Source organism: Conger conger, chromosome 3, assembly GCF_963514075.1.
Source record: "Conger conger chromosome 3, fConCon1.1, whole genome shotgun sequence".
Taxonomy (NCBI): Eukaryota; Metazoa; Chordata; class Actinopteri; order Anguilliformes; family Congridae; genus Conger; species Conger conger.
This window is the reverse complement of record NC_083762.1, coordinates 61,566,240-61,593,552: the sequence shown is the minus strand read 5'-3', so window position 1 is coordinate 61,593,552 and position 27,313 is coordinate 61,566,240. Positions and strand designations below refer to the sequence as shown.

At 39.0% G+C, this 27,313-nt stretch overlaps 1 protein-coding gene across 8 annotated transcripts; it reads left to right on the top strand.

Moving 5' to 3' along the window:
• The first annotated feature begins 1,735 nt into the window (after positions 1–1,735).
• On the top strand, positions 1,736–23,080 carry LOC133123155 (NXPE family member 4-like). 8 transcript variants are annotated; one of them, XM_061233462.1, is made up of 7 exons: positions 1,741–1,794; positions 1,961–2,039; positions 14,755–14,889; positions 16,649–17,301; positions 17,652–17,713; positions 20,693–20,908; positions 21,253–23,080. In XM_061233462.1, the coding sequence occupies exons 3-7, from the start codon at positions 14,854–14,856 to the stop codon at positions 21,789–21,791; spliced, it is 1,506 nt and encodes a 501-aa protein (XP_061089446.1). In that variant the 5' UTR covers positions 1,741–1,794; positions 1,961–2,039; positions 14,755–14,853; the 3' UTR covers positions 21,792–23,080. The 8 variants fall into 8 exon arrangements, with proteins under 8 accessions (XP_061089444.1, XP_061089441.1, XP_061089449.1 ...); XM_061233459.1 differs by having other exon boundaries at positions 1,750–1,876; positions 1,961–2,277; XM_061233461.1 differs by having other exon boundaries at positions 1,751–1,876.
• The last annotated feature ends 4,233 nt before the right edge of the window (positions 23,081–27,313 follow it).

Sequence of the window (27,313 nt, the reverse complement as noted above, 5' to 3'; positions counted from 1 at the left end):
ACAAGGCATCTCACCCTCCCAAAGGGGGGGAAGACAACTAAAACAAAGAATAACACAAAACTAACAAAAGACTGTGCAGACAAACTACAACATAATGTGTGAAAAATGGTAGCCGCAATGGTGTAGCCAACTCCTCCTTATATAGGCCAGGATTCAGGTGCAAACCAGCACCTGAAAAGGAGAAGCAGCTGTTGTCAATTACACAATTAAACATGCCCTCGACCCCACACCACACAAACAGTGACTAGCTCATGTTGTGTGTGTGAAATGAATGCATGTGTATGAGTGTATATGTGTGTGCGTGTCCAAGTGCTTGAGAGTGTGTGTGTGTCTAACTAGGTGACTACATACCATGCGCCCACATATATACATATGACACCCAACAGACAACCACCACACTTGTCACAAACATATACAGGGGTATCTCTACAAGTCTGTTCAAAGATGATTTGCTGTAGAGGCAATATTCACCCTCCAGCTTCCAGAAAGATCAGTTCTGATTAACATCAGACACTGGAATACCTGCCTAAGCATCTGCTTATCAGTCCAGTCAAGTGTGCATCTGACAACCTCAACAAAGGGATGTTTATTTCCTTTCCCATCATTCCTTGAGAGCATACAATGTTGAACTACACTGCCACTCTGTGGTCCTAATTGTAATTGTAGCATTCCACTTGCTTACTTGAGGTTTTTTTTTCTAGTCGACCCAGAACAACAGTATCAAATCATCATTTTACAATGCTTGAAAACCCTTTTTTTTCCAATAGCCTCTATTATTGGCCATACTGTAAATTACCGGTAAGTGTAATTATTTATTCATCACTATACACTCAGTGAGCACTTTATTAGGTCTTATTTATTTAGACTTATTAAGTCTTCTGCTGTTGTAATGCATGGTTATTTGTGTTACTGTCACCGTCACCTTCCTGCCAGCTTAAACCAGCCTGGCCCTTCTCCTCTGACCCCTCTCATTAATAGCGCGTTTCTGCATGCAGAACTACTGCTCGCTAGATGTTTTTTTATTTCGCACATCATTCTCTGCAAACTCTAGGACTGTTGTGTTTGACCCAGGAGATCAGCAGTTTTTGAGATACTGAAATCAACCTGTCTGGCACCAACAATCATTCCACGGTCAAAGTAATTTAGATGAAGTAATTTAACTACTGTGTTCCTTTGAAAATAATCTATTTGGTTGTTGATTCAAAGAAAATATTTGGTAGAATCACAGTGAAATAAGCCAGCATTTTTTTGGTAAAAAAAGAAGAAAACAAAACACAGTAGTTTTAGAAGCTATATACTGAGTAATTAGCCACCTAGAGAGAACGGTGGTTGTACAATTATACAGTATATAACCAGCGCATGCATGATCACCAAAGATTGAATACATTTTCGGGCTGAGCCACACAGTGCTTCTGTGAATTTACTGTATTTTTCGGTTTTTGGCAATCATTATCTCTTCTTTAAAACATAGTTTTTGGGTTGAATTTCCCGTCTTTTGCCAACCATTATGACATTATCTCTCACTTTAAACGTAGTTTTTGTGTTGAATAATATATTTTATTTGCTGCTGTGCCGACCTAACTTTTCTTCCCGTAGCTTCCCAAAACTACTGTTCTTCCGTCAACTGTCTACCGTGATCCATGTGAATACAGCAGTACTGCTACTTTAAGAAGGAACATTTAACAGGTAGGGATGCCCTTAACGATGACGCACCTCAATCGATTTCCGAGTCAGGAGCAAGGAAAAGAAAAAGAAAAAAGAGGAGGAAAAATAGGCGATTGGAGTGAGCCTCATGTGAATGCAACATAACCCTCTTCACTGAGTATTTTCGTATTTTGCAGTGTGCTGTGATTATTTTTAACGCAATGCTGACAAGGTTGTGACTGAATCGGAGTTAGATATTTGTCTGCTTCTCTCCAGCCCCCCCCCAACCCATGGTATATTGTGGATATTTGCACAGCTAGGGGTGAAGGCACTGGAGAAATCAAAGAACATAATCCTCGCCAAGTTCTGTCTAGGGTGGAGTAGACCCAGAGGGGGTAAGTCGATGTCGTCTGGTACTACAGCCTTACCGTGGTCAAGTTACTTCAACTCTTTTCACGTAGTTGGCAGGGTTCGCAGGAGGTGTCGGTGAGCTTCCTCATTTGCCGAGGGTGGATTAAAATGGCGCTATTTAATTATCCCGGCAAATGGTATGGACAAAGTCTGATGGTAATCAGCTCGATCAGGCTTCAGAAACGCTGTCCCAGATTGCGGTACCTGGAGTTAACAAACACGGTAAGCCCCCCATCCTTTCTTCTTGCCGCTAGCAGTGGTATTCTTATCCGTGTGAACCGTGGAATAGTCACATTCGAGTCAGGTATCTCTGTGAAACTCATGATACTCTCTGTACTGCCTCTGATTTTTTAACGAGTGCTCCTAGTTAGTCCATCTTATTTGCTAAAAACTGCACATTTCACATAATGACAGCAGGAATGTAGGGCTTGAATTTCCAAGTTGTCAGTTGTCTGACTTCCCACACCAATGGCAGCACCCATGGAGGCACACATCGTAAATAGTAAACGTCAACTAAAAGGCAACGCTAAGTATTTGTTCGTGCATGACATTAAAATAAAGTACACTGTCATATAGTAAAGCCTGTTCTGCGTGCGAATTGATGTGGAACAATGTTACCAATGTTATTAGTTAGCTGGTTAGGGCAAATGACCATACCATTTACTGACTTGCAGATTACCTACCAATACCAAGGCATACCCCCTTCTATTTGGTAACAATTTATAGTTTTTGAGTTATCTGCTATGTAACCATGAGACCAAAACCATACCACACTATGAATATCGCAACAATTGATGGGAACATGATTTTAGATCATAAATATATAATATTATACATATTATACATAGATTTAATGTATGCCCCTTTTCATTTGGTAACATTTTTTTTCAAACAGTAAGCAGGTATGCAAATGAGCTGTTACTGAACCGTCCATTCATTAATTTCATTCGTTGCATGCTGACTTTTAGAATTTGAATAAGAAATGCATTTAAACGATGGTAATTATGTGAGAAAGCTCAGAAAACGCTGTCACTCTGTTCTAATTATTTAACGTTGCACCGCAGCTTTTATTTTGATGGAAAATCACAGGAATTTTAGACCGTAAATTCTGTACAGGAAGTCTAATTGTTGCTTGCTCCACTGCTTGACTCTTGGAGAAACCATTGTGACAAACGTTACAAGGCCCACAGTAACACTCTCACTGGCTGTCCACAATGTCTCAAGTGCAGACGAAATCGGTGTTTATGCTTTTATCAGTCAGTTGTGAAGTTAGCAAACAACTCTGCACACAGCAAGAACACTTGACAAGGTTCGGAGCTTTTACATTTGGATCTTTTACATCACTTGTCTGAGTGAATAGTTCTGAGGAAAGTGAAAATGTATTTTAGATCTACAGGCCATTTTCATATTGGTGAGCACCTACACTCACCAAGCGCTTTATTAGGTATTTATTACTTTTTTTTTTTTTTTACACTTCTACTGCTGTAGCCTATCCACTTAAGAGTTATGATGTTTTGTGTGTTCAGAGATGCTCTTCTGCAACAGTGGTATGCAGAAGAGCAACTCTTCCTGTTTTAATGTTTCGGCATGTAGCAGTGTGTCATGGAATAATGTGTTTCAGTAAAATTTACGTTATGAACGTAGTGTGTATTAAAGCAGTTTAACCGGTACGGGTAAAATGCATGGCATATCCAGCCCAGATTACTTTGGCTCAGCCCCAAAATGTATTCAGTCTTTGGTGATCATGCATGCACTGGTTATATACTGTATAATTGTACAACCACCATTCTCTCTAGACGGCTAATTTCTCAGTATATAGCTTCTAAAGCCTCTGTGTTTTTTTAACAAAACTTGTCAGTTTTAACCAAACGCTGTCTGGGATGGGTGTCACAGGATCTGCACTTGCTTGGTTTTCCTCCTACCTCTCTGGTCGTTCTTACCAGGTGACTTGGAGGGGCTCAGTCTCTGACCCTCACCCCCTACAAACTGAGCAGGGCTCAGTTCTTGTTCCCCTCCTCTTCTCGCTATACACCATGTCTCTTGGTTCTGTTATCTCTTCCCATGGCTTTTCTTACCACTCTTACGCCGATGACACCCAACTCTTTATTTCCTCCCCCCCCCCCCCCCCCCCCCAATACCCAGGTCACCACACAGATCTCTGCCTGCTTGGCTGATATCTCTGCGTGGATGACTTCCCACCACCTGAAGCTTAACCTTGCCAAAACTGAGCTTCTCTACATCCCTGCTAAGTCCTCTCCGACAATCGACCTCTCACTGACTGTTGAGGACTTTGTAGTTTCCTCCTTCCGTATGGCAAATAATCTTGGGGTGACTCTTGATAACTGCCTCACCCTGGCTCCACAAGTATCCTCCACTGCCAGAACCTTCTTTCTCTACAATATACGCCGTATCCGTCATCTCCTGACGGAGAAAGCCACCCAACTCCTAGTCCAGGCGCTCGTCATTTCCCGCATGGATTACTGCCTCCTAGCCGGTCTCCCAGCTTGTGCCATCAAGCCCCTCCAGCAGGTCCAGAATGATGCAGCCCACCTGATCACCAGTCAGCCCAGGTCGGCTCATGTCACCCCGCTCCTCATTGGCCTCCACTGGCTTCCTATTGCCGCACGCATCCGATTCAAGGCCCTAGTGTTGGCATTTCAGGCTGCTAAGGGGACTGCCCCACCTTACATACAATCCGTAATCACTCCCTACTCCCCAGCTAGACCACTCCGGTCTGCCAGCTCTGGTCGCCTTATGGTTCCCTCTCTACGAGCACCTGGTGGTCGAGCTGCACGTTCACGCCTGTTTTCCGCTCTGGTTCCTCAGTGGTGGAATGACTTGCCTACCACTGTCAGGACAGCAGAATCCCTCCCCCTATTTCGAAACAGATTAAAAACACACCTTTTCAAACTGTACCTTAGTCCTCCCTGCTGATTTCCCCCACCCCCCTTTCTGATATCCCTATCCCTCTTGTCTAACCCCCCCCAAAAAAAAAAGAAAAAAAAGAATTGCACTTATGATTATATGTTTAGAACAACACATGTGCATTTTACTAGTTATGGATGTGATGCTTTAACTTGTGGAAGAACCTATGCACTTGTAAATTGCTTTGGATTAAAAGCGTCTGCTAAATGACAAAAATGTACATGTAAATGTCATGCTGGCTTATTTCACTGTGACGTAATATTCAACCCAAAAACTATGTTTTAAAGAAGAGATAATGAGTGGCAAAAGCCGAAAAAGACAGGAAATTCACAGAAGCACCAAGAACATTATCTTTACCTATGCACTGACATGGCTTCCAACACACAATGCATTAATACCTGATATGGGTACTGTAACCATGGTTGTTTACTTCAAATAACATGTACCACTGGGCAGGCTGCTGAGGATTCAATCAAATATTTTCTTTGAATCAACAACCAAATTGGTTATTTTCAGAGGAATGCAGGAGTTGATTAATTTCAGATTTTCTTAAAATCAATTAGGTTTTTTGTCAGGGATTTTGTAGGCATATAGTCAGGTGTGCGATTAACCAATTATACCAAACAGGAGCTAATGATCATCAATTTAACATGTAGGTTGAAAAATCACGAACTGAAACAGAAACTGCTGTATAGGAGGGTTAAAACTAGGTGAGGAGCAGCCAAACTCCGCTTCCAAGGTGAGGTTGCTGAAGACAGGACTGAGCACAGCAACAAGACACAAGGTAGTTATATTGCATCAGCAAGGTCTCTCCCAGGCAGAAATTTCAAGGTAGACAGGAGTTTCCAGATGTGCTGTCCAAGCTCTGTTGAAGAAGCACAAAGAAAGGAACTGAGGTGCAGACAAATGGCAGCAGGTTCTCTCGACTGATGAGCCAAAATGTGAAAAATATTTGGCTGTAGCGGAAGGCAGTTTGTTCGCCTAAGGCAGGGGTCGGCAACCCTGGTCCTGGAGAGCCGCAGGGTGTGCTGGCTTTCGTCTCCACCTTAAAATAAGCAACCGATTCAGACCCAAGAAACCAGGTGAGGTGAGTTAACTGTAATACCAATTAATACCAAGTAACAACGAAAGCCAGCACACCCTGCGGCTCTCCAGGACCAGGGTTGCCGACCCCTGGCCTAAGGGCTGGAGAGCGGTACAAGAATGAGTTTCTGCAGGAAACAGTGAAGCATGGTGGAAGTTCCTTGCAAGTTTGGGGCTGCATTTCTGCAAATGGAGTTGGGGATTTGGTCAGAATTAATGGTCTCCTCAATGCTGAGAAGTACAGGCAGATACTTATCCATCATGCAATACCATAAGGGAGGCATCTTCTGCAGCAGGACAATGACCCCAAACATACAGCCAATGTCACTATCTTCAGTGTGGTCACACCAAATATTGATTTGATTTAGATTTTTCTTCTGTTCGTTCACTTCTTCTGTTCATGCATTTTGTTAATTGATAAAAATAAACTATTAACATCTCTATTTTTGAAAGCATTCTTATTTTACAGCATTTTTTCACACCTGCCTAAAACTTCAATGAGCGACCTTATAAGGCATACAAGGCATTGATTGTATATTTGTGGATTCATTACGCGTTTTTAAACCCACCCGTGAAGCATGCTTTACTAATGTTTTCTAATCATTCGCGCTCTTGTGCTCGTTCTCGACATGATGATTGACATAAAGTGTAAGCAATCAGAACATCACAGTTCAACTCAGTCTGCATTTTTATTTTTGGGATGTAAAGCATGTATTGTATTGAGAATTGAGATAGTGAGATAGTGAGTAAAGTGATTATGATAGCAATTGTTTGAATTGTTATGGTTGAGGCGTTGTCTGTGTTGTATATATTGTTGTATATAGTTGAGCTTAGATTTTGTATTATTGTTATTAATTGTTGTTACTAGCATTTTGAAATTCAAAGACCAATCGTAGTCTCGAGAAAGGCTTCAGCTTGCTAGCTCAACATTAATGTTAGTCTATTAAATAAGGAATTTGACTGCATTCATTTCATTTGGATTTTAGAATGGGAAGACATCTGCAGTTGTCATCTTACTGTGTTCAGAACAGAACACATGAAAGCGGCCACTTCCACCAGAAGTTAACGTCCATTGAATGGTAGTTTTTTTTCTCCTGAGGAACGTGGTTTATGAGTATGGTTGCTTATTGGCCATTAGCTAAAACAATTTTAGAACATTGTTCGCTCGCAATGTTCCGAACTCCTATTTACGATGTTACGACGACAGAACCTGAAGCGCAACAGTTTTGCATCCTGCTATGCAGGAAAACCTCTATTAAAGCTTTATCTGGTTAGTCTTAATGAAAAATTAATAGTGTCTGTATAAAACGATGTGTGTACGTGCGTGAACAATTTTACAAGGAACACGTACGGCTGGATAAGCCTGCCCGTTTTGTAGTCTCTCGTTAGCTACAGCTTCCCCACCACACTGTCACTAGAAGAGGCTAATTTCTTATCCATCCATCCATCCATCCATTATCTGAACCCGCTTATAATGAACAGGGTCACAGGGGGGCTGGAGCCTATCCCAGCATACATTGGGCGAAAGGCAGGAATACACCCTAGTCCAGGGGTTGGCAACCCTGGTCCTGGAGAGCCGCAGGCTTTCGTCTCCACCTTAAAATAAGCAACCGATTCAGACCCAAGAAACCAGGTGAGGTGAGTTAACTGTAATCAACGGCTTTCATTGATCAATTAATGCCAAGTAACAACGAAAGCCAGCACACCCTGCGGCTCTCCAGGACCAGGGTTGCCGACCCCTGCCCTAGACAGTCCATCACAGGGCACACACACAATTCACTCACACACTCATGCCCACGGGCAATTTAGACTCATTTCTCATTTATTCCTCATGAAATTTGCATCGTGAGCTAAGTTGGCCTTTGGAACACGGCAAGTCTACGTTACACGTCTATGTCTTCTTCATCAATTTTATTTTTTAGCTAACTTGCTGTTCTGTTCACCTTACTCCCCTGGCACTAGTCTTTCCATGATAGTTTGGTAAACGTTTAAATCACGGACTGTAGCCAGGCAAACTTACCATCAATTTCCCTTTCCCGTCAACAGGCTATTTAAAAATGATACGATTCCAACTCTCGTTATTTCCTCGATCCCCTTCAGTGGACATTGTTTTGTTTGTAACTTGTCTAATATGTCCGCGGCTTAACACTGCATATTTTAAGTATCTTTTCCTGTTTAATCTGTTGACAAAAAGTACAGCTGATAGAATGTTTACGTGGCTTGTTACTGGCGATGCAATGCAATTACCCGGTATTTATTAGCCTACTCTGTAAAGACGGATTATATCGTTTAAAAAGAATCGTATAGCTTAGAAAAATAAAAGCAACCCGACCAGTGTTTGAAAAATTGGTATGTTTAAAGACTGTAGAAGGATAGAAGTTAAAAAGAACCAGAAAAAACTGTTAGGCAAACAAATGGTCTTTTTTATTATTATATATTCATGTTTGACATTTGTTTTGTAAGAAAAGTAACCTACTGCTGCTGCAGAAAAATGAATTTTTGTTTTTGGAAAATAAAAGCTATGGCAATTCTGTTCTAAAATGTATCTTCTTTCCTTAAAATACTAAAGTAGAGAGAATCAATAAAAAAAAAAAATTTAATGCATACATAAATGCAATGCATACATTTAACCTCATTATCCATGCGTTATTCATCTGTATTATCCAGTCCAATTAAAAAAGAATAATAAATAAACTTTTTCAAACGAAAGAATTGGATGGTTTAACATGTCGAGAAAGATGACAGGTGTCTGGTACTTCTTATTAGCATCCTCTGTACCATTGAAGTACCAATACGTTTTTAAGCATAAGGATCTGAAACGTATGGTGTCATCCTGTTACAAATGGGAAGAAGTCCATCTCAACCATCTTCACTCACTTGCAGTACACAGTTATGTGCAATATGTTTTTACAATATAACACCTGATTACAATGTTACATTATTTTGTTATCGATTGAATATTCATTGGTGATGGATAGTGAGATGAGTACATAACTACTCATCTCACTATCCTTGTATTCTGTTTTGTGTTCATCATTTAAGAGAAGGTGGTTCAATTTAAATGGCAATGTCAGCCTATATCTGGCTGTGTAATGTGATCAGTGTTTATCACCTCAAAAAGGCATAGGTCAACAGGTAGTGTGGCACTAACAGGTTTAATTTTCACAAGGAGTGATGGTGGGTTTGCTTCACCAAAAATTCTGGAAGGAAATACATTTACAGAACTGCACTAGCATTTATATTTTGAAGACGGAGCCTTAAAGCAATAGTTCACCAAACAATTATCAGCTAATTTCTTATCTTGAAAATAGTTGGATCTTTTCCATACATAATTACCTTGCTCAATCACAAATGAATGGTAAAGACTGGAAAGCATTTGGGTTCAAATTAGCTGTTTTTTTTTATATTAAGACCAGTACAGAATTTATTATTCAATATAGATTAGTTTAGCCTTTAGGAACAAAGAGAACAGCTAAGACATTATCATTTTGGGGTGAAATATGAATTTACTTTATTTAAAGGTACAATAGGTTTGTGTTAAAACATTGTTAGAAGACCATTGTAAATCCGTTCCTATCATTGAAAAAGGCTCACTGACATGTTGACTCGCCCTCTGCCTGTGTTTATAGTCTTTAAATTTGGGTTTCAAAATATACCAAAACATTGGACAGCTGTGTAATAATTCAAGCTCATTGGTTGAAAATTGCTTCCAATTGCAACAGCCAATGGTGTGGAGTATTGTTTGATTGTAAGATTGATTGATGAATTTACAAATAAAGGCAAGGTTATTTGTGAATTTGGCAAGCTAACTAATAGCTAATTTGTTGGTTGCTACCCGTAAAGAACTGGTATCATTTCATAAATAGACATGTATTCTTCACTTGGATAATAAGCAATAGTATACAGAGTTTCAGTGATCGCTTGTCTGGAGGCAATTTGGGCAGCTACACGTTCCTTTTATATCTTTACATGTTCAATCATGCATGTTTAGCTAAACCTTTATTCGTCTCAAATGAAATAAAAAAGACAAAACCTATAAATAGTGTTATGTAGCACACTAATGTCAACATTTTCGAAATTAGTCCGAAATTACCTATTGTACCTTTAACGAATACCCGTAATGATAGAGAAACCACTTCACTTTATCAATAAAGCCTACATATGTCTTATTCAAGACATTTCATTTAACAGTTTAACATTTAGAAATACATGTGTATATTTCAAATTAAGATATGAAGAAATATACTGAATAAAACAAATGGTTTTTGATATTCCTCTATGACTATCTGTTATTTTGATTGTCATACCTTGAATGTGACAGTGATATTTTCATTTATTCTTCAGAGCATTAATTACTGGAAAGTAACAAGACACATAATTGGTACATTTGTAAGTACATATAGCAACGAAATACTTACCTAATTGATTTCTAGAAATGAATCAACTCCTGCATTCCTCTGAAAATAATCTCTTTGGTTGTTGATTCAAAGAGAATATTTGATTGAATCCTCAGCAGCCTGCCCAGTGGTACATGTTGTTTGAAGTGGACCAGCATAGTTACAGTACCCATAGCAGGTATTCATGCATTGTGTGTTGGAAGCCTTGTCACTGCATAGGTCAAGATAAGGTTCTCGGTGCTTCTGTGAATGTCCTGTCTTTCATTCGTTCATTTTTTTCCAACCATTATGACATTATGACATAGTTTTTGTGTTGAATTTCCAGACTTTTTTTTACTGGAGGGTAATGTAATCATATCTATATTAACAGTAGCTGCCCTGACTGATCTTGTGTTATCAGAAAGTAAACCATTTCAAAATCAGCATTTTACAATATTCCACTTGCGTTCTGAATAAACTCCGCAAATTTTGCCATAATGACGTGAACTATTAATGACTCATACAATTTGTATTTCACCATTGAAAAAGAAAAGAGAGCCTCACAGCACCCAGACCTTCAATGAAGTAGCCAACAAGCCTTGAACCCCTTGAACTACATTTTTTTCCTCCTTTTCCGGACCGAGTCAAATAGTTGAAGTTACAGTAATTGTCCAGAAGTATTGTGATGGCTGATTTTGCAAAACTTTCAGCAACCGTTTGGCTTGTGCCATTGGAAGTGGATTTTTTTAAAGCTTGTTTTAAAAGAGAAGAGATGAAAGAGATGCATGTGCTTCACTTTCTATAATTTGCTACCCAGGACCATGTAAATGTTATGATATTTACTACAACACATGCTAAATGCCGAAACCTGATCAGCTTAGAAACACAATCAGTTATTACCACAGGGTCTGTCGCAGTTGCTGTAGCTTCTCCAGTCAGCACCTTTTTATACAACAAAGTTATTCTCAAAATATCTGCTTGTTTGGAACGCAAGATAAATTTAAATCTGCATTTTCTTTTCTTTTTTCCTGCGTATATAATAACAAATATTGCATTACAGTGTGATCACTGATATAAAGATGTCTGTAATCAGTAAATATGATGTGTTACATACCCCAATCAGCCACAACATTAAACCCACCTTTAAACTTGTCTATAAACACTTAATATTTAATTATATGATATGTGTACTTATATAAGCAGATAATCATAAGTGAATTTCATTCAAAAGTTACATTTTTAAATGAAAATGGAAATTGTGTAAGCTCATTGGGCCGGGGGTACATTGTTTTGTTATTTAAATATCTTGGTGGATAGTAGTGTTCATGATCACGTCTTAACAGGTGCTCCAGGACATGTGGAATCTTAAAAAAATAAAGACCACCCCCCATATAAAAAAATGCATCCACCTAATCCTACATCAATTTCACCCTTCTTCCCTCCATTGGAATTACATGGCACTGCATATGGGGAAACTTCTGTAGGGTTGCGTGAGCATATTACGTTTTTTCTTTCCAGCTTGCCATAGCACCATTGCCCGAAGTTAAATAAAAACAAGGTCAGACTTCTTCTCACTGTGATCGAGGGTATGTTGTTTTTTTCCATGTACTCATCGTTAAGGTTAGGATTTGGGAAGCTTGCTCATTTCACTAGCTGCTGACTACACAGGTTAGTGAAATATATGTTTGCTAGCTAGCCACGTGACCAAGCAACCATAGGTGACAAAGTTTGGCTTTAACTAGCTAACTTTGCAGCATGATCAAAGACAGTTACTAGCTAGCTCTGCCTATCTTGCCAGCTATGATAGCTATCCATGTAATTAATAAAGTGGCGGGAAGTGACAGAGAATGAACAGAGAAGATGTCATGCCTTATGCCTGTAACAAATTAGTTGGGGTAACAAATATACATTTATTTATTTATGTATTTATGTATTGCTAGTGACTAGTAACTAACAAGATAGCTGTGAATAGCTAATATTAAGTGAGCTAATTAACTGCCATCTTGAAAGTGCTCAGAAATAGCTTGTCATGACAATGAGTGTGTCCCATTAGCCGGAAAGTGCATAATCCTTAACTCCACTACCGCCCTCCTCCACTTTGTGCCCCGGAAACCGATCTTAGTGGATTCCCCCCCTCCACTGTCCCATTTTTTTAAGTTTAGGAATGAAGCAGGTAAAACACCGCCCTCCTCCACTCCCCCAGCCTATTGTACAAGCGACAGTACACGGTGTTGAGATCGGACACATTGGGATACTGGGATTAGCCTATGGAGCTGGTCCAACAGGTCAACCAGCTGTTTCAAAACCTAGCTCAAGGTGTCTTTTTCAGCAGGGGTTGATATTACTACATGGTGCAACCAAAATATACCAGAATTTGCACTTTGACGACATATGAATTGCTTGATTACAAACAGTGGAAATAAAATATTAATCAAATATATGTAGGTTAAGTGAGGGGTTCTAGCACGCAATACCACTTGTGTTTAGTATTCAGAGTGCTGAACATCTTAACAAGGATATTGTTTGTTGGAACTGCTGGATTCAGAACATAAACTTATTATACTTAATCCTAGCTTCCCCGACAGAAGCCTAATGCTGCGTTCACGTCATGTCAGAATGACTGAATTACCACCTTCCGACTGGGAACAGTTCATGACAACATTAAACGGCAGCCAAAAAACAAAATATAAACAAATGAAGCGCATCAGCCGCATGTCGTGCCACTTCTATACCATGATGTTTGCAGGTGTAACTTGAACATTGTTCATTGTTTTTTGTGAGCCTCACCAAAGAAATTGGCTCGGTCTTTGAAGATGTGCCCTTTCCGAAGTAGGTTGCTCCAAATATTATAATAAAGCAATACATGTACATGTAATGTAAAGAGAGGCCAGCCATATAAATAACGGTCTAAGCAATGACTTCTGGCTGCACCCTATTTATAGCAACCTTTTTTCTATGTGTTTTATGGGTTTTATATTCAACTCCAATTAAGCATTAATTAATCAGGATAAGCAGAATTAAACATCATCCATTTTAATGTTGAATCATTTTGAGTTTTTATATGATATGAATAATTATAAAATCCAATTGGCATATGAAAATAATTTTGCCACTCTAAATCAAAATAAAATATGAATGAATGGAATTATAAAATAACAAAACACGCTTTATAGCAGTGCGCTTTAATTTCCACACACAATATGAACAGCTGAGACCACACAGTTCGTTCGGCTCCTATGAAAAAACGGACATCTGAAAACTTTGATAAATCCTACATTATTTGGGCAAATGCATTTCCGAAAGGATTCACGGTCGATTTTGTTTGGCTCACATTTCATAAATGAGGCCCAGTTGTTTTGTCATCAACTTCTGTTGTTGTCCGTGGTCGACATGTACGCCAGTGGTTTCTTTGTTTTTCAGCACATTCCAAGTTGTTGAACAAGCTATGCCCAATGCTTGTGCAATGGCTCAGGGCCACATTTCCAGATAAAGGTGTCTATTAGAGTTTTACAAAGACTCGAAAGGTAATCCCTACTAAGTAAACTTTTCTAGGCGTGTTTGCTTAACAGATTGAGATGTAACAATATAACTTACAAACAATGTAGCGTTAAGAAGGCCTCAGGAAACCCTTATCAATTTCTCTTATCTCTTTTCTAAGCTTCAAAATGGCTTGCTTTTCTCCCAAAGTCAGTGCTCTGGTCTTCATGTTGGTTGAACACAAATGCAGTCTTCACAGGCAAAACCCAAGGCTAAAACCAAGAGTAGACATTCAGAGCTATTCATTGTTTAGCCAATCAATCTAACAGGACACATATGAACAACAAGAAACACCTGTCAGTCACATGTTCTAATACTTTTGCTCACCTTAGAATTGGGTGGTCTGATACAAAAGGTGATATGTTTTAAGTTGTTTAACAAATCTAGATAAAAATACCAGGAAATAAAAGCTGAAATGTGTATCTGTCATCTCATTGTACATCCTCAAACTCAATTGTCTTCAATGTATGGCGAAAATAAAGGAATTGACGTTGCTATTCCAATACTTGTGGAGGGGAGTATATATATATGTTTATTGTTTATGAATATAAACCTTATTTTAAATATATCTGACCGTAGCATAATGCCCACATGTATGCTTTGTTCTGGAACTTTATTTATAAGGTATTTGTACAATGCTTGTATGAATTTGTATGTTCTGCAGGGCTCTTCTGCAAAAGTGATCTTGGTCTCAGTAGGACACTGCTTAAATGGTTAAAAGGTTTATTATATTATATATTTATTGAGTCTAATGTCTTTTTATTCATTTGTCCTACAGAGCACGACAGACCTTCCATCAGCAGTCGAGCATCATGTTCAAACATGGGGATTCAAATTATCAAGAGTGAAATTCATATTCATTTGTTTTTGTTTCTTTATGGTTTTCAAAATATACAAATGGAAGTCAATATTGGTACGAGCAGTTTAATTTTTCATTCATTTTTGGTGGTAGTTTAATCTCACAGTAAGAAATTGCCAGCAATGTTATTTTATTAGGCTAGTCATAAACGCCAACAAAGTGAGTTCACTAGGCTAGCCAGCTAGCTCTAGCTACATGAAACAAATGTCAGTGCTGTGTTAATGCCAGCTAGTTACCAAGCTATCCTAGCCTATAGTTGGGCTTTTAAAAGTAGTTTGCGATCTACCTTGCTAGCTAGCTGACTGGCTGACATGAGAAAACATGCAATGTCACTAGCTAGCAAGATAGTAATATGCAAATACCGTGTTGATGGCAGACAGCTGGTGAATACTTAAGATTTGACTGAAGAAATGTGTTTCAAATGGCAGAATTATTGTTGAAATTGCAAACAATGATGCTAACTATACATCATGCATACTTTATGCAAACTAGATATACAAATAAAACCTTGGGGTGAGAACTCAATTCAACCAAAAAAATACCACTTCTTGCCAATAGGCACCCACATATAAGAAATTGGGAGAAGAGGATTGTCTTATTTTAGTTAGCTAGTGGGCCAAATAGATTATATAATGTAAGTTCTCAGCTAATGGCTTTACATTTACAATGACCTATTAAATATTAATTGAACCTCCCAGTGTAAAAACTAAGGAAATCCATCACGAAAAACGTTTTAAGTTGAACGTAATGCATTTCCTAAAAGCCTCAAAAGACAGGAAATAAAATTGATCCTAATGCTAACATCAGCCTGCTCTCCCTCCATCAAAGTATCAGCACAGATCTTTGACAACATGCTACAGCCCTGTAGTATACAGTTGTGTTAAAACAAATAGCAGTGCAACAACAGTAACCTGATGAACCACTGTTATTAGTAGCAGTGATGTTTCTGCATGGCAAATAATTTACTTGTAGATGTAGTAGTGTAATAGAAAAACAACAGGACCAACTGTCATGACATGCACGTTGCTTGTAATTGACTCATTCATTGAAAAGGGCATGTTCAAAACAATAGCAGTGTAGAGTTTAATTAGAGAATTCATTCATTCTGTGAAAAAACGGGTGTCATTAATTGTCCTGTATTTAGAAAGAAGGGAAGCAAGTGTTTCACACATTGTTATAAAATATATTCCCTTCTGAATTGCTAAGTAAAATGGGCCATTCCAAACACTGTTTGGAGGAACAACGTCATTTGATTAAAAGGTTGATTGGAGAGGGGAAAACACATAAAGAAGAGCTGCAAATTATAGAAACCCGAAGCACAAGGAAGAAAACGACAACTGTTACAACGGATCGAAAAATAGTCAGAATGGCAAAAATTGAGCCATTCATCAGCTCCAGAAAGATCAAAGATGATCTACAATGACCTGTAAGTGCTATTACAGTCAGAAGACGTTTGATCTAAGCTAAGATATCAGCAAGACCCCCCGTAAAGCACAATTGTTGAAAAAACGGCATGTGCAGAATCTTTAAGCAGGTGGTTTTAATGTTGTGGTTGATCGGTGTAAATGCCTTACTTTTTTTTTCCTCATTCATCATTTGAACTCATTTAAATAACTTGATTAAATAAATAACAAATGTCACTCTACTATTACGATACTTTTGGAGGGGGCTGTAAATGTAGGTTTTAGGGCGGGTTGGACATTGGTGCTCTATTCTCTGCTTTGAGCATCCAACACAGTTAATTCTCAAAAAAGGCTTTTCAATTCCAGATGTTCCTGAATTCAGGCTTCCTTGTAATGTTCTGTGCTTGCAGGCGGAAACGAGGACCCCTCACAAAAAAATGACCGTAGATGAAGTAATATTCTCATTATCATGGGCTCCCTCAACCTCCAACTTTACCTCTTTCAACGACTCTTCCAGTGCTCAGCACAGTTTGGTCAGGCTAGAGCAGCCTAGGGCTCAGTACTGTGTGGGGGATACACTGAATGTGCTCGTGGAGATGAGGAACTATGCAGGGCACCCAAAAGCCTATGGTGGAGACTTCATCCTGGCCCGGATCTACTCTCCAGAGCTTGAGGCAAGTGCATCAGGAGACATCACTGACTTCCAAAATGGTTCCTATCACGTGCAGTTCCGCTTGTTTTGGCCTGGAGAGGTGCAAGTCTCTGTGCTTTTGATCCATTCCTCTGAGGCAGTTAAGATCCTCCAGAGAGACTGGATGCAGGACTACAATAAGATCACACACATAGGAACCTTTATCGAGGGGGAAAAAGAAGAGAAATCTCAATGTGCCCTCCGCCTGAGCTCAAACAGACCCTTGTGTGAGTACAGGAAGAAGGAGGATGGAGAATATTATGCCTGCTATCGTCCCAAGACCCTTCCCTGCAACTCTCTGACCATCATGCAGTCCTCCTACAACCAATCAGATCCTAAACTCACAAAGGAGGAGGCTCAGCTATTAGCAAAGTAAGGCATCTGCTACTCACAATATTGTATGTGTCCTGGTCTAATGAGTCTCAAAATAGTCTTTTGCACGTTAGCTGGTGGAGCCTGCTGCTCAAAAAGGTTGATTTTATTTGGTATTTACTAATATCTTATTTCATACAGTACATATGAATGAATGTATATGTTACAGGAATGAACCCTTCTGCTTGCTTGGCTTTTGCTTTTGACCTTTATATAATATCCGTAGTTGGCTTTGAATAATATTTGTCTTATAAATCATGTGCAGCTGAACTATAGCCAATGTGAGTCAGTGGAAGTTTGCTGTGTTTGTTTAAACATTTAAAAGTCATGTTCATAATTGCATTTTGAAGGGAGAATACTGGACTAGAAATAGAAAATGGCTTCAACCCTGTGACCGTCGTTGGTTGTACTGGTATGTTTTTGTCTGTGCTTGACACTCCAATATGCCTTTCTAAAATTCACATTTCATGAATTGAGAATTTTTTTTTTTTTTACATTTGGATCAAATTTACAAATGGAATTCTCAATACCTGTCATTTCAATGGTCGGCAGCCATACTACCATTTAACTTTACGTTAACAGATGGTTCAAGCAAAGTAGGTCTTTGTCTTTCAATGGGACACCTGCAAAAATATGTGATCAATACTACTAAGACCAAGAAAATAAACCTATGTACCAATGCAAATTCACCTCCTAATCAATGGTGCGCATCCCATTGTTTTTCACTCCCCTCTATTCCACTCTCCCAGTATCACACCTCCACTTCCCCAGAAGTATGTGGAGCAAAGGAGGGGAGTTAAGAAGTGGAGAAAATGAGTGAAGGAGGGGGAGTGAAGAAAATTGGGACAAGCTTATCGGCTTCACTGTCATCACACTGGACTATTGACTATAGATGAAATAGCCTACGGTTGGTTGAATAAACTAATTCATGCACATTCACGTACTGAAATAATGGTAGCTATCATGCTTACTTGTCTATGTTTAAATTCATGTTGGTATATTGTACAAACAAATAAATAAACCTCCTTCCCCATGTTAAATTGCCAAATTTGTCTTTAGGATGTAAGTCACAAAAATCAAGTGACATTTTCTTCTTTGTTGTAAGCAATCTAGCCTTCGGATAGGACGATATATGTAATAATAACGACACACAAATTGGCTTTAAAATGTACCAATTGTGTCTTGTTACTTTCTAGAAGGTAATGCTCTGTAAAATAAATTAAAATAAGTAATCACAGCCAAATTACATCAGAACATTGTGTATATCTGAACTAATGGTAGCAGCCATTACATTACATTAATGGGATTTGGCAGACGCTCTTATCCAGAGCGACATACAGTTGATTAGACTAAGCAGGAGACAATCCTCCCCTGGAGCAATGCAGGGTTAAGGGCCTTTCTCAAGGGCCCAAAGGCTGTGCGGATCTTATAGTGCCTACACCAGGGATTGAACCACCAACCTTGCGTGTCCCAGTCATGTACCTTAACCACTACAGGCAGCCATGAAAACGAGATGTTCAGACAACTGTACAATAAGAGAGAACATCACAGCAGAGAAGATTTGTACATGTTTGGTAGAATTTGTGATTTGATTGATTTTACTTTTAAATTGTATTAATCTCTATTGAAAAAGGTATAGTTCTATTGTAAATGTATTTCCTGTCATATTGCACTGCATCTACTGGGAACTCTTGAAAATGAGACACGTCTCAATCAGTCCTCCCTGTGTAAATAAAGAATAAATAAAAATAATCAGAATTGTATTGTTAGTCACCATAGTAATTGTCCTTTTCCCCAAAAAATTTGTTAAGTATTTGGGTTCTTGAAAAGTGCTAGATACAATTGTAAATACAATTTCCTTGATAATAATAATAAGTGGGCTGAAATTAGCTGGTTAATATTTTTTGATATTGATTTTGATATTAAGACCTATTTAACAGTTTAACATTTAGAAATACATGTGTATATTTCAAATTAAGATATGGAGAGATATACTGACTGAAACAAATGGATTTTGATATTCCTCTATGACTATTATTTTATTTTTTATACCTTGAATGTGACACTGATATTTGTTTTTCCTCTTCAGAGCATTAATTACTAGAAAGTAACAAGACTCATAATTGGTACATTTAAAGTACATATAGCAACAAAATACTTACCTCATTGATTTCTAGAAATTCCTACATCAGTTTCACCCTTCTTCCCTCCATTGGAATTATATGGCACTGCACGTGGTGAAACTTCTGTAGGGCTGCATGATAATATAAAATTTTTTTCTTAAAAAACAAGGATGAAAACAAAGTAATATTAGCAAAGTATGCCTTTGAACTCCACACAAGTTAAATGACACGAAAAACACTTTTTCTTCACACTCCTGGACGTCAAGAGGTAGCAGAGCCGCTAAGGTCTTTGCTGAGTGACATCACTTCCACTCCGCAATTTTGGCTCCAAATGGCACTGGCAATCCGGATGTTCCGTGACGTGCGTGGCTTGCCGTTGTGCAAGGCCTTACATTATAGAGTCACTGGTTAACAGACAAGCTGTTCACCATTCATTTTCAATGAGGCCTCATTCTCAAAATATCAATTTTAATAACAACCGTAGCGCATTAAATTCCGATTTTAGGAAAAGGCACTAGTCCGTTTAAAAGTAGGGTGTGTTCTTATTGGGTGAGAAACTATAAAACCCTTTAAAAAGTTAGTGGAAGAAAAGCTCTTACGAAAATGCTAATATTTTCAACAAACAAACACAGATTTTTATGAGATTTCCAGAATTCATTGGAATGCAAGTGTGGTTTGGACATCTAACGGAGGCACAACTGTTAATGTAGCCTTGTGACGGCAGTCATGGATATGCAAGTGACTACGGGGTAGCTACAGGTAGCTATCCTACATTGTCAAGCAATTCAAATAGATTGGTGTTATCAGTACACTTTAATCAATTAAATTTGCATCATTTCAGAAAACGCTTGTTTGTAAACAAGACAATACTGCCATCAGATAATAATTTAAAAGGTATGACATGGCACTGAAATTACACTTGTGAATGTGTTTGCTCTGCCATGGCTTAACGACACTGGCAACAGCATTAAGCAACACAATGCCTGCTGGGTGAGCACTTGCTCGTTATTGAGAAAACGTCTGAGGGCCGCACAGCCACGACTCCTCGCTGAAATTTGGCTCACTCAGTTCTGGAACAACCCTTGTGCCAGATGGCGACTCTCATGAATGTGCAGACTGAGTGTTAGTCTGTATGCAGAGTGATTAGGAGGTGAATTGGGACTGAGGATAGGAGATAGATAGACTGGAGTAGAGTAGAACTGTTCCTGGTATCATGGCTATCTGGCTTTATCTGGCCACCTAACTTTATCTCTGTCTTTTTCTTTCAGGTGCACTGCACAGACCAACGGAAAAGTGTGCGGTAGGAATGAATTCCCCTTTTCCTGGGGGATATTTCCATTCAAAAAGGTGGTCTTCTTTCTTCTGTCAGATAGGCCCCTTTCTCAGTAAAGTTACCATTCAGAGATGTTTAAAGAGGAAGACTCTTTATCTATTGGGTGACTCTACTCCACGTCAGTGGATGGAGTATTTGACAAGGCTGAACGGTAAGGATTTAGACAACTAAATGGGAACAGCTTGGTTTTACACTAGCTGAAAACAGGAATGTCAATTTTAATGCCGTTTAATTTCCTCTTATCAAATACTGAACATATCTTTTCACAATTCATAAGTCATATTTTGTGCAGTTTGTGTCATTCCATGGAGCTAAATAATTACAGTTGCAGGCTCCTAATTTGTACTGGGCAGGCAGAGTGGCATTTCCAGTTAAAGCATTAGTTGTTTGTTCAATGTCCACCCCAAGTCCAAAACTGAATTGGGTTTGGAAGGACAGTTAGTCACTTTGTGAAAAATGTCCTAACATTTTTATTTATTCATTATGTTTCCTCAGTTGTGAAAATTGTATATGGGTCTCGTTTTGACTCATATTTCGCTCATGACGCCGATAGCAAGATCACCATCCGGTGGATAAAGCATTCTCATCCCTGGCTTAGCAATTTTCCATCCAACATAAAGACATCAGTCACCATTCCACAAGTACTGGACCGCATAGCAGTTGGTGGCAGGCGGAAGGATGTGATCGTGGTCATCGGAATCGGCCAGCATTTCCGGCCTTACCCCCCAGAAGTCTTTATCCGAAGGCTACAAAGTATCCGCCGGGCGATTCTGCGGTTACACGCCCACAGCCCCCAGACAGTTGTTGTTATAAAGCTGGAGAACAGTATTGCACTGAAGTCATCGATGATAAGTGACAGCAACTGGTATGGCTACATTCATAACCTGGCTCAGAGGAAGGTGTTTGAGGACCTAAACGTGGCTCTGGTAGATGCCTGGGATATGACTATTGCTGCGAACACTTTTAACGTCCACCCTAATGACATCATTGTTTCTAATCAGGTGGCTCTGGCTTTGTCATTCTCCTGTCATTAAGCATAGGTTCTCTCAAAAAGGTTATTTTATGTTTCAAGCTGATATCCTGAGTGTAACCTCTATTTTTTATGATTTTAGATCTCCCCTCTCCCCTCTCCAACCTGACCCCAAATGAACAGACCCCCCATTAATTTAGATATGTAAAGATATGTCCAGTGGGAATTAAAGATGGGTCCCTAGAGGGGACATTCACATATAGACAGGACACATGGTAGACAATACAGGGAGTGAGGTCTACCTCTACCTCAACCACTTCTAAAGGTAGAGCTGGATCCGGTAAAAGAGCTTGATACCTTAAGAAGGTGCGCGGATCACTGCGCTCAACCATCGGAAGGCGGAAGGATACGTGTGCATTCAGCAGTTATAGTTCCAACCGTCTAAGATGTTATGCTAACATGGAAGCCAGTGAATGCACAGAAATGAAACTGAACATCTCGTCTAAGTCTGGGTAAGTCGGAAAAAGGTATATTTCCCAAAGTGTTGATGTATTCCTTTAGGAGAAGTATGAAATAAATAGGTTATTTTACATACCTGTAAATTACAGCGCAAGAGTGATTATAGCTCCCATTTGATGGCGGTAGTCACGTTTAAGGACGAAAGCATAATCCACCCATTCAGTCATTCACTTAGGCCCCACAACTTTGAACTATACAGAGGAAGTGATAAACGGATGGTTTAATTCCCCTTGCATCACCCTTCAGATCCTGTCGACTGTCCATTTGGGGAAATGTGTATCTTTGTTCCAGTGCAATTCTTCGATCTTCCTGGGATTTTCCTTTACGCTGCTAATATCGTCTGCCATCGATGACATTCTTATGGTACGCACTGACAAAAACAAAACTGGTTACAGAGACAAAAACAAATTTCTCGATAGCACTCTTGTTGTAAATAACTTACCAACTCTGCATTGCTATATAGCTACTGTGTGTCAGAGATGTAATTAAATTGATAAATAACACCCCACATCAAAGGGAATGCCTGCATTCCAACTAGAGAACATTAGGAACACTTTGAGAAAATTGCAGTTGCAGGTTCTATTGTCACATAGACCTGGCCCTCAACTAGAGGCTAACTAAACTTCCCTCTTGTGGGAAGCTAGGACATGACATCAAAAAAGAATGGTCATTTGTTGAAGACAATTGAACCACTGAAGGGCTGAATTGGGGCTGGGGGCCTTAGTAATGATCCATAGTAATGATCTTTCAAAAGCAAGAAGAGGCTTTTCTGTCCTAAAATTACTTTCTTTGTCAGGTTGAATAAAAATATTAAATGTGACAGATGGAAAAATCTGAGCTGCTTTCTGGTATTCTATTTTAAATTCTGTATCATAATTAAGCACAGCCGTGTACGTACATATATTTACATATTGCCCCTGGTTACTGCATCTTGATTTAATCCATTTACACATTTCTGTGCCTGGGTAAAGGGAACATGCATAATTATTAACCTCACACCTCAAAGGTTAAGTTTAAGAATAAACACCCAAGGGATGCAGCCTTTTAATCATGTGTGTTTTTACTGAATGTCACATTGGAATGGTAACTTCAATAACAGATGAGGTCAGTTTTTTCAGATAAGGCCTCATCACACGCATGCATGCACTATTTCAATTCAGGCCTACATGCATTGCACACACACCTACATAATGTCTGATAAGAGTAAGATCAGAAAATCCGTTTGCTGTGCCATAGCAGTGAGTGTTAATATGGAAGGTCTATGGACCTTCTGCCCATACACTATCCTTGAGCTTCTCCATCCGGGTGATTTGAGCTACAACATGATGTACATACTTTCGGAGACAATTTACAGACAGCACTCACAACATTTGTTATGAAAGGAGATTGGTCAATGAAAGGAAAGAAACATGACAAATTAAAGCATATGTTTAGGACCTGTGTATGTTTATTGTTAGGGGTCCAAGCAGCGTACCTGCACATATATAACTTCAAATTAAGATATGGAGATATATACTGACTGAAACAAATGGATTTTGATATTCCTCTATGACTATCCTATTATTTTCATTGTCATACCTTGAATATGACAGTGATATTATTGTTTTCTTCTTCAGAGCATTAATTACTAAGACATATAATTGGTACATTTTAAGTACATATAGCAACAAACTAAGTTCATAACATGGGACCATGTCAAGAGGCAGCAGAGCCGTTAAGTTCTTTGCTGGAGTGACGTCACTTCCTTTCTGCCATTTTGGCCCCATATGGCTCTGGCAATATATAATCTGTATGTTCCGTGAGGCGCATGGCTTACCGTTGCGCAATGCCTTACATTATAGAGTCACTGCCTAACAGACAAGCTAACTTTTCACCATTCATTTTCAACTAGGCCTCGTTCTCAAAATATAAATTTTAATAACAGCCATAGCACATGAAAACCCGCTTTTAGGAAAAGACACTAGTCCGTTTAAAAGTAGGACGTGTTCTAATTGGGTGAGAAACTGTAAAACACTTTAAAACGTTAGTACAAGAGCGCAAAACAAGTATTGCGAAAATGCAAATGTTTTTACTCATCTTTTTAATAAAAACTGCCAAATGGATTTTTATGAGATTTTCAGGATTAATTTGAATATCGTGTCTGCCTTTTTTTCATGTATATTTGTCCCAGAACGGCGAAACGACAAGGCAAAGACTGTGCATTGCTATTCGAAATCCGGTGAAAAATCGCAGAATAATAAAGGATAAGTCCAAATGTCACAAAATGCCAAGAACATGTGTAATCCATTTATAAATCACAGGGTGAAAGGCTTATCCATATGGAAGTTGAGGAACAAGAGAGCAAACCAACTATTTACAGAATAGCCTCATAATTGACTGCCAGTGTATTTGAGAAAAGAAGTAAAACATTTAGAAAACAATGTTTTTTTTCTTTCTCATGAAGTATAGTACAGTCAGCTCCAGATTTACTGGCACCCTTTATAGATATGAAGAAAAAATGCTGCAGACAAAAACACCGATAATAAGCGTATGCTCAGTAATTTCCTTCATTAAACCTTACAAAGGTTCTGCAATTAAATTGGGTTCCACTTTTAATGTGCGGATGACCTTTGAGTTCTGTGACCAGTTCCTTTAGTTTTTTATATCATGAACTAAACTTACAGCAACTGCCTTTTTGCAAGGGAAACTTTGACACAGCCCGGGCGGGGGATCAAACCGCCAACCCTCCGACTGCCAGACGACTGCTCTTACTGCCTGAGCCATGTCCCCCCTCAATGTGGCAATATCGGGGTGGGAATAGTGTGTGTTGATGGGGGGAGTGCCCTTTTGTTTTGCTTGAGCTCCTGCCCCCCATAATGTCTGTGCACGGCCCTGATCCAGGAATTGTTTGCTAACTTCCCAACTGACTGATAAAAACACAAGCACCGATTTTGTCCACACTCCTGTGATTGACATTGTGGAGAGCCAATGAGAGTGTAACTGAGGGTGGACTGTCTGAAACTACTCCAGTAACGTTTCTCCCTTTTATACAGTCAATGGTTTCTCCACAATTCACGCAGACTCTACTTGGTGGCTAATTTACAAAAGTCAGTAAATGGTATATTTCCAAATGGTTTCACATGTTTGTTTAGTATTTTTTACATTTTCCCACATAACTTTTGTGCAGAGATAACATTCAGAGATCGCTAACTGATAACATGGGCAACATTGTTTTACATCAATTTGCATGCAGAACAGGCTTTACTATATGTTTTATTTTAATGTCATGCAGAAACAAATATATTGTGTTGCCTTTTAGTTGATGGTTTACTATTTAAGATGTGTGCCTTGTGCCATGGGTGCTGTCATTGTTGTGTTGGGACGACATTGGCTCAGGTGGTAAGAGCAGTCATCTGGCAGTTGGTAGGGATGCAGGTTCGATCCCACCCTGGGTGTGTTGAAGTGTCCTTGAGCAAGACACCTAACCCCCAAATGCTCCATGAATGGGTGACTGAGAAACATCAGTTGTACAGCTTTGGATAAATGCCAGCCATTTGTGTGACGTCAGACAACTGCTTCTCATGAAGTCGAGTTCACAAGTAGAAATTTTGACTGATATTCTATTGCACTTTTTCTAGTAGGAGGTGGGGAAAAAACTTCTCAGTAGTCAGGAATGCAGCATTAGCTATAATATTGTAATCTTGACACCACGTGATGATCGGAGCTCTGTTATACTGAAAAGATACTTTTAATAACTAAACTTTTTTTAAACATAAGTGTCGACTGTGAGGGACTAAGTTAATTAATGTTATGTTACAAAGACAGAATGAGGCTAACCTAGGATATAGTTGGTGTTGTCTCTTGCAGCTAGCTAGTTGCTAACTTTACAGCAATTTACTTAGCTAGCTATGTAACTAACATTAACGTTATCTTTATCTAGATTTGTTAAACAACTTAGAATATATCAACTTTTGTGTCAGACCATCCAATTTGTAGTTGAGCAAAGGTATTGGAACATGTGACTGACAGGTTTTTCTTGTTGCCCAGATGTGTCCTGTTAGATTGACTGGTTAAACAATAAATAGTTCTGAATGTCTACTCTTGGTTTTAGCCTTGGGTTTTGGCTGTGAAGACTGCATTTGTGTTCACAAAAAGATAAACCAACTAGAAGACCAGAGAGCTGTCTTTGGGAGAAAAGCAAGCCATTTTGAAGCCCGGAAAAGATAAATCCATTGCAAAAGCATTGCGGATAGCTTGTACAATGACTTGAAATGTCCTGAAAAAGAAAGAAACCTCTGCCGTACTGACATTGAACAGGTTGACCAAGGAAAACAACAGCAGTTGATGACAGAAACATTGAGAGCTATGAAGAAAAACTCTAAAACATCAGTCAGTGACATCGCAAACAATCTCCACTGGGCAGAGGTAAAGGTATCTGAATTAACTTTTCTAAGAAGACGCAGAGAGCAGCAATATAGAGGATATACCGCAAGATGCAAACCACTCATCGGTTGTAAGAATCGGAAGGCAAAGATTGCAATTTTAAAAGAAGTACAGAGATGAGCCACAAATGTTATTGAACAAAGTTGTATGGACTGATGAGACCAAGATTAACCTGAACTGATGGAAAGGCCAAAGTGTGGAGAAAGAAGGGATCTGCTCATGATCCAAAACATACAAGCTCATCTGTGAAGCATGGTGGAGGATGTGTCATGGCTTGGGCTTGCATGGCTGCTTCTGGAGTGGGCTCACTAATCTTTGATGATGTTACTTCTAGGGGTGAGAACTGATTTGTAACCGGATACAAAAAATTGATAACCAATAACCAATATTCTTTTTGTGAAGGTGAAATTGTATGCTCAGTTTAAAATCAATGTATGTTTATTGCAGTTCTAAACAAGCAATCGACTAGCTTCAGTAGTTCGAGCAAGCAATCTAGCCATTTCGGGGGTTTAAAATGCAAACACCATACAGAATTGAATGCTATAGTAGAGTTCTAAAATAATTTCTGTAGCTGTTAGTGTTACAATAAGCCATAAGTCAACCATGTCGTTTCTTAAGGTTCACTGAAGATCCGTGTTTATTCAT

Excerpts from the sequence above, each read along its gene's own strand:
- LOC133123155 (XM_061233457.1), top strand. The coding sequence starts at position 2,164 with ATGGCGCTATTTAATTATCCCGGCAAATGGTATGGACAAAGTCTGATG. Across the intron at positions 17,714-20,692 it reads GACCGTCGTTGGTTGTACTG|GTGCACTGCACAGACCAACG; the intron begins GTATGTTTTTGT and ends TTTTTCTTTCAG. Across the intron at positions 20,909-21,252 it reads GTATTTGACAAGGCTGAACG|TTGTGAAAATTGTATATGGG; the intron begins GTAAGGATTTAG and ends ATGTTTCCTCAG.